At 44.4% G+C, this 12,272-nt stretch overlaps 1 protein-coding gene across 3 annotated transcripts in view; it reads left to right on the top strand.

Annotated features, from left to right (window-relative positions):
- Positions 1 to 10,831, top strand: part of PRPSAP2 (phosphoribosyl pyrophosphate synthetase associated protein 2) — a 45,911-nt gene extending 35,080 nt beyond the window's left edge. For all 3 annotated transcript variants that reach the window (XM_086686177.1, XM_086686175.1, XM_086686176.1), the window contains 3 exons: positions 1,214 to 1,284; positions 6,526 to 6,672; positions 10,150 to 10,831. In XM_086686177.1, the coding sequence (XP_086542303.1) occupies positions 1,214 to 1,284; positions 6,526 to 6,672; positions 10,150 to 10,308 (377 nt within the window). In that variant the 3' untranslated portion in view covers positions 10,309 to 10,831. The remainder of the gene's footprint in view (positions 1 to 1,213; positions 1,285 to 6,525; positions 6,673 to 10,149) is intronic.
- The last annotated feature ends 1,441 nt before the right edge of the window (positions 10,832 to 12,272 follow it).

The raw sequence follows: 12,272 nt of genomic DNA, 5'->3' as shown, positions 1-12,272 counted from the left end.
TATGTTGTACACCTTGAACTTAACAACTAGTTCTTTGTCAGAGACATCTCAGTAAAGCTGGGGGGAAAATTGATTGGCTATAAATGTTTATTTCTTGACTCAGTTCTTTTCCTTGATCTATATCCTCATCCTTATGCTAGTACCACATACGATTAATACAGCTTTGTAATAAGTTCTGAAATAGGGAAGTGTGAGTCCTCCACCTTGATTCTTTCTTTTTTGAGATTGTTCTGGATATTTGGGGTCCCTTGTATTTCCATATTTCAGGAATTTATGGTCAGTTCATTTCTGTCAGAAAAGCAGTTGGGATTCTGATAAGGATTGTATTGAATCTCTAGGTCACTGGGAGCATTGCCATCTTAACAGTATTAATACTTACATCCATGAACATGGGCTGTTTTTCCATTTATGTATGTTTTCTTTAATTTCTTTGAGCAGTGTTTTAATTTTTTCTTTTTTTTTTTTAATTTTTGAGAGAGAGAGAGAGAGAGTGAGCTGGGGTAGGGGCAGAGAGAAAGGGAGACACAGAATCCGAAGCAGGCTCCAGGGTTTCAGGTGTCAGGCTCTGAGCCAATGGTCAGATGCTTAACCAACTGAGCCACCCAGACACTCCTGAGCAGTGTTTTAATAGTTTTTAGTGTACAAGTGTTTCACCTGTTTGGTTAAATTTATTCCTAGGTATTTTATTCTTTTAGATGCTTTTATAAATGGAGTTGTTTTCTTAATTTCTTCTTTAGATTGTTCATTGCGGGCATGTAGAAACAACTGATTTTTGTGTGTTACCTTACAACATTTGCTGCATTGGTGTATTAGCTTTTGTAGTTCCTTGTGGATTCTTTGGTATTTCTTATATATAGGATCAAGTCACTTGCTGATAGAAATAGTGTTACTTCTTACTTTCCAATCTGGATGCCTTTTATTATTTTTTTTTTTCTTGCCTAATTGCCCTGGCTAGCACCTCCTGTACAATGTCGAATAGCAGTGGAGAGGATGGGCATCCTTGTCTTGTTCCAGATGTTAGGGGAGAGTTTTCAATCTTTCATTAAGCATGATGTCAGCTGTGAATTTTTCACAGTTGCCCTTTATCAGGTTGAGGAAGTTTCCATCTGTTGCTAGTTTCTTGAGTCTTTTTATCATGAGACATTAACTTCTTAGAGGCTGTATCGTACGTTTTAATACAGAAACTTTTGTGTGTGTGTTTTCTTCTGACCAGTGCTAATTCCTAAAGAAAAGCCCCCAATCACAGTTGTTGGCGATGTGGGAGGAAGGATCGCCATCATTGTGGTATGTAGACCTCTTTTATTATTCATTGTTGTGTTTTGCCATTGTTACTCTGCTGAATTATTTGCTAATTATGTGGGGATAGCGGTATGGCCAGGTAAGTCTCATTTAAGTTGGTACCTGGGCTAAATGTTTACTTTGGTCCAAAAATTGAAAATTGTTATTAGTTTACTAAGAAATTATAACTCCTTAGTCAACTAAAATATTGTGCAGCTGATGTTCATAACATGGGAAATTGTTTTGTGCTGAAAGTGTCCGAAATTGATTATGACTGTTTAAAACACACATCCTCTTGCACTTCATAAAACTAGCGCACGAAAGGAGTGTCTTTAATGCCTGTATAGTTACAAGAGGAATAAAATGAACACGTGGGTCCCCCATTACTCAGCTTGGAATCAGAACATTGTCCTGTCCCCCTGAAGCCACTTCTGGGCTTTGCCCTGGTCTCCCCTTCCTCTGTTCTCCCCAGAGGTTGTCAGCAGCCTGAAAGTCGTCATTCGTACCCTTACTTGCCATTGCAGTCTGCCATGGGTGCGTGTGTCCGAAACACTAGATTGTTTTCGTTTGCAGGTTTTTCATGTTTATATAATGAAGTCTTTGTGTACTTTGTGACTTTTTGTTCAACGCTGTTTTGAGATTCCTCTGTGTAGTTAACATGCGGTTGCACGTTAACATTTCTTCATTGCTGTGTGCCCGTTCCATGGTACAGCCAACACTCACCTTACTGATCTGTTCTCCAGGCATTGAACATACAGTTTTTCTTTCTTTTTTTTATGTTTATTTATTTGTTATTATTTAAAAATTTTTTATTTATTTTTGAGAGAGAGAGAGAGCACAGGGGAGGGGCAGAGAAAGAGGGAGACGCAGAATCTGAAGCAGGCTCCAGGCTCTGAGCTGTCAGCACAGAGCCCGACGCGGGGCTCGAACTCGCAAGCTGTGAGAGATGACCTGAGCTGAAGTCAGACGCTTAACCAACTGAGCCACCCAGGCGCCCTTATGTATTATTTTTTTAATGTTTATTTATTTTTGAGAGAGAGTGAGAGCGCGCATGCACATGAGCTGGGGAGGGGGCAGAGAGAGGGAGGGAGACGCAGAATCTGAAGCAGGCTTGAGGCTCTGAGCTGTCAGCACAGAGCCCAATGCGGGGCTCAAACTCACGAACTGTGAGATGATGACCTGAGCTGAAATTGGATGCTTAACTGACTTAGCTACCCATCGGCCCTTGATTGTTTATTTTTGAGAGAGAGCAAGTGAGCAAGAGCAGGGAAGGGGCAGAGAGAGGGAAACAGAAGATCCGAAGCAGGCTGTGCACTCGAACTCACAAACCATGAGACCATGACCTGAGCCGAAGTCAGACGCTTAACTGACCGAGCCACCCAGGCTCCCCTGAACGTAAAGTTTTTCTGTTTCCAAATAATACTGTTTTGAACAGTGTTGCGTCTCTTTTCTGGTGCATACACGTTAGACTTCCTCGGTGCCTGGGAGTGGGGCTGGGGATCTAAGGTACACACATTCCCAACTTCACTGGCTGGTGCCAGCTTGTTCCCAAAGTGGCCGCGCCAATTAACCAGGGATCCCTGGTGCTTATAGTTTTGTTTGTACTTTTTCTGAATCAGAAAATCTCCGATGTCACCCTATAGGGTAATAATAGCTGTGCCCGTTAATTTATTCCTTAATCAGCAAAATCTATAGCAACAAGATGCTGTGAATTCAGTAAAGCCTTTGCCCCCTTTCTGCTGCAGCTACATTTAAGAAAAAAACACTTTTTTAATGTTTATTTTTGAGAGAGACAGAGACAGAGAGAGAGAACGCGCGCTCATGAGTGGGGGAGGTGTAGAGAGAGAGGGAGACAACAGAATCCGAAGCAAGCTTCAGGCTCTGAGCTGTCCGCACAGCCTGACATGGGGCTCGAACCCGCCAATCTCGAGATCGTGACCTGAACTGAAGTTGGACGCTGAACCGACTGAGCCACCCAGGTACCCCACAACTTTTTTTTTTAAAGTAATTATTGATTCATAGGAAGTAGCTCCCCCCAGATTATACAGACACATCTTGTGTCCTCTTTATCCAGCGTCCTCCTCCTTGCTTAACTGTACCACAATCTGGAAATTCAGATCACCACCACTCATAGAGCTGCTTCTGATATTGCCGGTCTTGCATACGTGCATATGGACGTGGAGCTTTGTGTAACCACCACTGCAATCCAGATATGGAACTGTTCCATCACCACGAAGCTCCTTTGTGCCACTCCTTTATGGCCACACCCCCTTCCTGCCCACCTGATCACTAACTTGTGGCCATGTCTAGTCTGCCCTCTTTTTTACTTAAATTTTTTTTTTAGTGTTTATTTTGGAGAGAGAGGGAGAGACAGAGCGTGAATGGGGGAGGGGCGGAGAGAGAGGGAGACACAGAATGTGAAACAGGCTCCAGGTTCTGAGTTGTCAGCACAGAGCCAGATTCAGGGCTTGAACTCATGAACCACGAGATCATGACCTGAGCTGAAGTCGAATGCTTCACCGACTGAGCCACTCAGGCGCCCGTGTCCTCTGTCTTTATAACGGTTATTTCAAGAAAGTCATATAAGTGGAATATATAGTAGGTAGCCCTTTAAGATTGATTTTTTTTTTCACTTAGCACGTCTCCCTGGAGATCCATCAAGTTGTTATGTATATTAATATTTGCTTTTAGTGCTGAGCAGTATTCCATGTAGGTTGGTACCCCAGTTGAACCACTCACTGATTAAAGGACATTTGGATTGTTTCTAGTTCTCTGCTATTAGATATTAAATTGCTCTGTGCTTTTGTGTATGGGTTTTTGTGTGAACAGAGTTTTCCTTTTTGTGGGATAAATGACCAAAAGTGCAATTGGTGGGTTGCATGGTAATTGCAAATACAATTTTATAAGAACCTGTCAAGCCCTATTTCAGAGTGGCTGTACAATTTTACCAGCAGCACTTTTAAGAAAAAAAAAATTTATTCTGAGAGACACAGAGACAGCGCAAGTCGGGGAGGGACAGAGAAAGAGAGGGAGAGAGAGAGAATCCCAAGCAGGCTCCACACTGCCAGGGCAGAGCCCGATGCGGGGCTTGAACTCATGAAGCCAAGAGACCATGACCTAAGCCAAAACCAAGTTGGACACTTAACCGACTGAGCCACCCAGGCGCCCTTACCAGTAGCACTTTTAAAGTAATATGTATTGAGGGCGCCTGGGTGGCTCAGTCGGTTAAGCGTCCGACTTAGCTCAGGTCATGATCCCACAGTTGGCGAGTTCAAACCCTGCGTCGGGCTCTGTGCTGACAGCTCAGAGCCTGGAGTCTCTTCAGATTCTGTGTCTTTCTCTCTCTCTCTGCCCCTCCCCCCCCCTCAATCTCTCTCTGTCTCCCAAAAATAGATAAACGTTAAAAACAAAGTAATACGTATTGGGGCGCCTAGGTGGCTCAGTCAATTGAGCATCAGACTTCAGCTCAGGTCACAATCTCACGGTTCATGGGTTCGAGCCCCGCATTGGCTCCATGCAGACAGTTCAGAGCCTGAAGCCTGCTTTGGATTCTGTGTCTCCCTCTCTCTCTCTGCCTCTCCCCAACTCATGCTGTCTCTTTCTCTCAAAAATAAACATAAAAAATATATAAAGTAGTATTTTTTTTCTTTGATCATAGTAATATCAGTGTACATTTGAAAAGAATATACATATGGCAAGGACGTTATATATATATGTATACATACACACACACATATACATACGTATGTGAATATTTATTCAACTCTAGACAATGCTTAATACCGTAATGGGGTTCAAATAACTTTGGTAGCCTGGGTGTGATGAGGAAAGACTCCGTTTTCCACCTCCTGTGTCCCTCTCCCGTGTGTCTCCTTTATTGCTCACACAATGTGTGGAGGTTTTTGTCTACAACACCAGCTGGGTGCCGTACAATTTAACTCGGTTCTGACACTGTCTACTCAGAGCTAGGGTCTGAGCCCCAGGGGTTAAGGGTCAGTCCCCCAAGACTGCTCCCACCCTACTTCAGTTGCCCCAGGTTACCCACAGCTTCTGTACAATATGACTACAAATTGGAGGTTCCCATGACCCCGTTCCCAGGTTGGATTCATTTGCTAGAGCAGCTCATGGAACTCCGGGAAACACATTTACCAGTTTATTAAAGGATGTTGTAAAGGATACAGATGAAGAGATCTGCATAGGGCGAGGTCTGGGAGGGTCCAGAGCACAAAATCTCCCATCCCCGTGAAGTTGGGGGCACGTCACCGTCCCAGTATGTGGATGTTTTCACCAGTCTAGAAGCTTTCCACACCTTGTACTGTGGGGATTTTTATGGAGGGTTCATCACAGAGGCATGATGGATCATTAGCTCTGTTTCCAGCCCCTCTCCTCTCTCTGGAGGATGGGTGGGGGAGCTGGAAATTCCAAGCTTCTCCTCATGGCGTGGTCTTTCTGGTGACCAGCCCCCATTTGGGAGCCCACCGAGACTTCCCTCCTTAGAATAAAAGATGCTCCTAGTATTCTTACCACATACGAATTTACAAGGGTTTTAGGAGCCCTGTGTCAGGGATGGAGTCAAAGACAAATACTAGAATAAGACATGTTCCTAGTATCCTTATCACATAGGAATTTACAAGAGTTTTAGGAGCTCTGTGCCAGGAACCCGGGGCGGAGGCCAATATTTTCTATCCTGTCATACTGGGAATATGTGGTCGATAGAAGGGAAACCATTGGATTGCATATTTTGTTAAAATAATAACTATTAGTGTTTTTCCCATTATAAAAACGTATGTAAAAAGCATATTTGCCATATGCCCAGCAGAGAAAATTTGGAAACTGAAGAAAACTACAGGAAAAGAGGAGAGGTCTACCTAGAGTCAGAAGCCTTTCCTGACAGCTTTATTATGCATTTCAAAAACCAAAAACCCTTCAGTGAACATTTCTGGAACTCCTGCAGGGAGAGGGCACAGTCCTAGGCACAGTAAGGGATGACACAGAGAGGGAGGCCCCAGGGAGGCTTGGGTGTGGCCAAGATGCCACCTGTAGATGACAGGCACCTGGCAGAGGAGCCTTGCAGCAAAAAGCCAGCAGGGAATGTGGTGGCATCACAGCCACTTAGACTCGCAGTGTGACCTTGCTGTTGGGGCGTTACACACAGCAGCAGATTTCCTAGAGTAGAATTGGACCCTTTCTTTTTCCTGGCTTTGCGCACGTGTTCATGTGCCTTCCCCTCGCTCTGTGATTGGACAGGACGACATCATCGATGATGTTGACAGCTTCCTCGCTGCAGCAGAGACCCTGAAGGAAAGAGGCGCATACAAGATCTTTGTGATGGCGACTCACGGCTTGTTATCCTCGGATGCTCCGCGGCTGATCGAAGAGTCCGCCATTGACGAGGTAACAGCCGCCGTCGTGGGCACTGCTGCCCTGGCACTCCTGTGCCCCCTCGGTCTGGGTTATAGACAGCGGGTGAAGGAGGAGTTCTTTTGTGGTTACGAATGGACTGAAAATGTGGGTTATGTTTGCATTTCGTGGGCTGTAAGCCTCTCTCTGCCTTTTGCCCCTGGTAATAGTTCAGAGTCTTCCTAATTCTCACAAATGGTGCGTGTGTTGCACAGTGCTGTGCCCACCCTCCCTCGCTCGAGCTCCATCACAGCCCCGCAGGGTCCCCGTTGGCACCACTTTCAGAGAGCATCAGAAAGGGTGAGTGACTTTTTAAGGTCACACAGCCAGTAGGCTGAGCATTTGTGATCAGACCTTAACTTGCCTGACTGCAGAGCCCCGCTCTGTCGCTGGTGCAGACGCCTGTGGGGGGAGATTGGGGGAGGCAGGCAAACGGGGCACATTTCCCAGTTGCACGCGGCTCCCTTGAGGCTGAAGCCAGGCCATTCGGGTTTACTCACCTCGCTCCGTCCACCCCCCTGGGTCCGCTGGCTTGTGTGCTTTGACGGCATACGTCACATTTTCATTATGTCTTAAGAAATGAAAGTGTTTTGCCGTGTATGTTCCTGGGTATTGAATCGTACATTGGCCAGAATTGTAAGATTGGTTAAATCTTACATTGGATTTACTTTTCCCAGTTCCGCTTTTTGACTCTTCAGCAGCAGATTTCCTTGAGCTTGGCCCTGTGTTTATGGGTCCAAGGTGCCTTCACACAGACAGGCCAGGCTCACGTGGCTCAGGTCAGATCCAGCCTCCTACTCAGCTGGACAGACATACTAAGGGACCAAGAATGATGCTACAAGCATTCAGGGCTGGAGAATCAATATGGAATTCACATGTTAAGTAGGCTAGGAAGACTTCAGGCCCACAGCGGCTCTCACTGGTCTGTCCGTGTGGTTCTCACAGGTGCTATTTGCGGGCAGAGCAAGCCAGAGGCCTGTGGGGGAGCTGCTGGAGAGCCACGCCTCCCAGAGCCCACTGGACTTCAGAGGAGGCGTAAAAGTAGTGGAAGCTGTGATTTCACGTGAATGGTGTAGAAAGTTCTGTGTTTGATACCAGTTGGTAGATTTTTTTTGTGGGGCGGGACCTGTTCTGTCTTGTACAAGCTGTGATGCTTACATTCCTCTTCATGTTTCCATTTTTGCCTCAGTTGCTAGGAATATGAAATACAAAATGATGAGTCACAATAATTGCATGAGGCTAGGTTTTCCTGTCCCTGGTTCTGGTTCTGAATAATTCCTGGTGGTTATATCTGTTTCAACAATCTCATTGTGTATATGCGTCTTTATTATAAGTTGTCATGAAGCTTGTTTTGGAAGCAAGGAATGTATATTATAAATATGATCTAAAAATTATTCCCATCCCCCCTTTTTTTTTAAATTTAAAGTTTATTTTGAGAGAGAGAGGGAAAGAGAATCTCAAGCAGGCTCTGCACCATCAGCACTGAGCCCCAGGTGCTCCAAATCCCGTTTTTTGTTGTTGTTGTTGTTGTTGTTGTTGTTGTTTGTTTTTTTAAGAAAGCTGAGTATTTTAATATTTTTTCCATTTGTAGCTGTTGGAAAGTGCCTGTTTATCTTTTTTTGATCTTTATCAAATCTTAACTTTAAGAAACAACTTTATTGAGATATAATTCACATACCGTATAATTCACCCATTTAGAGTATAAAATTCAGTGGTTTTAGTATATCCACAGAATTTTATAGCCATCATTCTCATTCGCTCCCCCCCCCCCAAAAAAAAAACCCTGTTCTCATTAGCAGCACCCCCCCCTCGTTTCCACTCAGCCTTAGGCATCTAGTAATCTGCTTTCTGGCTCTATAGGTTTACTTAATTGGGACATTTCACATACATGAATTGTGTGATGTGTGACCTTTTGCGTCTGGCTTCTTTCAATGAAGATACTGTTGTGAAAGTTCATCCTTGCCGTAGTAGAGTATCAGTACTTCCTTTTTATTTGTTGTTGAATATTTCATTGAATGGATATACCACATTTTGTTTTTTCATTCATAATTTTAAGGAAATTTGGGTTGCTTCCACTTTTTGACTGTTGTAAATAACACTGCTATAGGGGTGCCCGGCTGGCTCAGTCAGTAGAGCATAGGACTCTTGATCTTACGGGTTGTGAGTTCAAGCCCCACGTTGGGCATGGAGCCTACTTAAAAAAATACTGTTGCAAACATTTGTGTACAAGTTTTTTTGTTCTTTTTTAAAATGTTTATTTATTTTTGAGAGAGAGCACAAGTTGGGGAGGGGCACAGAGAGAAGGGGACAGAGGATCCAAAGTGGGCTCTGTGCTGTCAGCAGAGAGCCCGATGTGGCTTGAACCTGTGAACTGCAGGACCATGACCTGAGCCGAGGTTGGACGCTTAACCAACCGAGCCACCCAGGGGCTCCTTGTGTACAAGTTTCTGAACGAAGATTGGTTTTCATTTCTCTTGGGTCGTATGGCAACTCTGTGTTTAACCTTTTGAGGAACTTCCAGACTCTTTCCAAAGTAGCCAAACCATTTTACATTCCCACCAGCAGTACGTGAGGGTTCCAGTTTCGCCACATCCTTACCAGTAGTTCTTTGTTTTTTATTTTTTAAAATTTACATCCAAATTAGTTAGCATATAGTGCAACAGTGATTTCGGGAGTAGATTCCTTAGTGCCCTTTACCCATTTAGCCCATCCCCCCTCCCAAAACCCTCCCATAACCCTCAGTTTGTTCTCCATATTTATGAGTCTCTTCTGTTTTGTCCCCCTCCATGTTTTTATATTATTTTTGTTTCCCTTCCCTTATGTTCATCTGTTCTGTGTCTTAAAGTCCTCATATGAGTGAAGTCATATGATTTTTGTCTTTCTCTAATTTCACTTAGCATAATACCCTCCAGTTCCATCCACGTAGTTGCAAATGGCAAGATTGCATTCTTTTTGATTGCCGAGTAATACTCCATTGTATATATAGACCACATCTTCTTTATCCATTCATCCACCGATGGACATGTGGGCTCTTTCCATACTTTGCCTATTGTCGATAGTGCTGCTAGAAACACGGGGGTGCATGTGTCCCTTCAAAACAGCACACCTGTATCCCGTGGATAAATGCCTAGTAGTGCAATTGCTGGGTCATAGGGTAGTTCTGCTTTTACTTTTTTGAGGAACCACCATACTGTTTTCCAGAGCAGCTGCACCAGTTTGCATTCCCACCTTGCCAGTAGTTCTTATTCTCTTTTTGCCTGTAGCCATCTTAGTGGACATAAGGTCATCAGATCTTGACCTAAGAACCACAAGTAGTGTTCACATTGACTGAAAACACCATCAAAGGTACGGTAGACCCACTGTCCTGTCAAGTCAAACTACAAAGATTTGAGAATATATCACATTTTCACATCCAGCCGGGAAGCTACCTGGTTTCATGATGCTCTTGGTTTTTCTCCTCTCGATTTGCAGGTGGTGGTTACCAATACGATTCCACATGAAATCCAGAAGCTCCAGTGCCCCAAAATTAAAACGGTGGATATCAGCATGATCCTTTCGGAAGCCATCCGTCGGATTCACAATGGGGAGTCCATGTCCTACCTTTTCAGAAACATAGGTTTAGATGACTGAACAGCTTTCCTTTCTTGAAACTCCCAAGGGCCAAACTAGAGGCGGAGCGTACTGTGAGGGCTCACACCTGGTTTGATGCACTTCACGGGGGCCGACTATGCTTTCTTCCTTTCTCTTTGTTAATTCCTATGAAGACAGACCAACTTTTTAGGTCGGGTTAGGTGTTCGTGAGTTTTTGGGGCGATTTTTATAAGAGAAAAACTATATTCTCCTCCTAAATAAATTAACGATCTGGTTGTTTGTAGTTGAACTATTTCAAAAATAGCTTGGAATACGATTTTTTTAAGCTCACAGACAGCCTTTTTCCAAAGTTGCTAGAGCCCAAGTGCTTAAACGAGTTAAAGAAATAAAATGATCTACTGTGTGTTACTTGCAGTTGAAAAGCCAAAAAGATAATACCATTAAATCCAGTAAGTGACATTTTTAGAAATGCTTTTATAGACAAGCATATGTGAGTGATTATTACGTGACCGTTATTTATTTTCTGCAAAAAAAGAGGGAATAAAAACTTACGTTGTGTGTGTTTTTTTTTAAAACTTTGTGTATTGGCCATTGTTTTATAATTAAAATAAAAAGAAAGCTGAATATACGTGCCGTGGATGTTGAAATGTTCGTCCGCCCGCTCCGTTTTGTCTTCTGCATCTTGTCGGGGTGAGACAGTGGCCTCTCGGGGATGTAATATTTCCTGTTCTGTTTGTCCAGGACCCGCACATTTCTGACGTGTAATGGCTGTGGCAGGAGAGGAACTCGAGTCCCAGGCTGTGAGCCACGGGGGGCAGGTCAGCGAGTTGGTGTGAGTTGCCACCTGCATCTCGGCATGGCTTTGTTCTGCTCCCTGTTCAACAGCACAGCCATTCTCTGAACAAAACTCACCTGTGCATGCTCTGGACGAGGACATGCTGGAGGGTGGTCACAGAGGGCAAATGACACGACCCTTGTTAACATGAGGCCTCTGAGGACCGTCTGCCCTCCAGTTCGGAGTGCAGAACTCAGAACTTCTACATTGGAGTTTTGTCAGACTCCGGAACACTGGGGCCCCACGAGTTAGGCCAGCACGTTCTCCGGCTAAGCTCATGTAATGGCAGTGCCGTCAAATTCATGGAGGAAGAGATTAAGATTTTCTCACAAAGAAAAGGATTACTTTTGCTTTTCTTTTTTTCCAAGTCAGCTCCACCCTGCTTTGTGGGGCTCGAACTCACGACCCCAAGATCAAGCATGCTCTACTGACTGAGTCAGCCAGGCAGCCCAGAATCCTTTTTCCTTCCAAAGAAAACCTAAACCTGTGCTTTCTGCCTATGTTAGAACCCGGAATAAAATAGCAGTTGCCTTGGCACAAAATTAAAGATGAGTCACTTACCGTTTCTTGCAGCTCCCAAGAGAGAAGCCTGACTCTTGGGGGCTTGCTCTGGAGCAGGTCTGGGGGCCTGCGTGTGCAAAATCGTCAAGGCCTCTGCTTCTGTCAGCTGCCCTGGGTATTGGATGGTCTCCTGCTCATCTCTCTGTGCTCATCACAGCTGGCAGTGTCCAGACCCCTCCCGACGCCATGTCTCAGCCAAACACCCCGTGATGGTTGTGCTCCTACAGGTGCATGAAAGGAAGACCTATTTTGCTAATCGCATAACGTAATACACACTGATGCTCAGGTCTAATCAAAGCGGAAGTCTGCATCGTTAACATGGCACGTTAACTCTTGGCTTAGAACAGTGCGGCCTTACGCCCTCTCCTTTACAGTTTGCGAGCATGATTGTCTTTGCTTTACGAAACCCTTGAAAGTAACCCCAGTTTTCCTTTTAGCTCAAAAAGAATAAGCTGGCAGATGTCTACAGGATGGTGGAATGGGGAACTCCGAAAGTCCCTTCCTCTATAAAAAAGAAGAAATTGGCAGAAACTGTCAGAATCAACATCATTGGGACTCTCGAAAATAACCAAAAGTTTATGGCAACCCAGAAAATCGTTAGTCAAAC

The sequence above is a fragment of the Puma concolor genome, chromosome E1 (genome assembly GCF_028749965.1).
Source record: "Puma concolor isolate L17-30 chromosome E1, mPumCon1.1.hap2, whole genome shotgun sequence".
In the NCBI taxonomy this organism is placed as follows: Eukaryota; Metazoa; Chordata; class Mammalia; order Carnivora; family Felidae; genus Puma; species Puma concolor.
The sequence above is the reverse complement of the archived record's forward strand: the minus strand, read 5'-3'. Positions and strand labels throughout refer to the sequence as shown.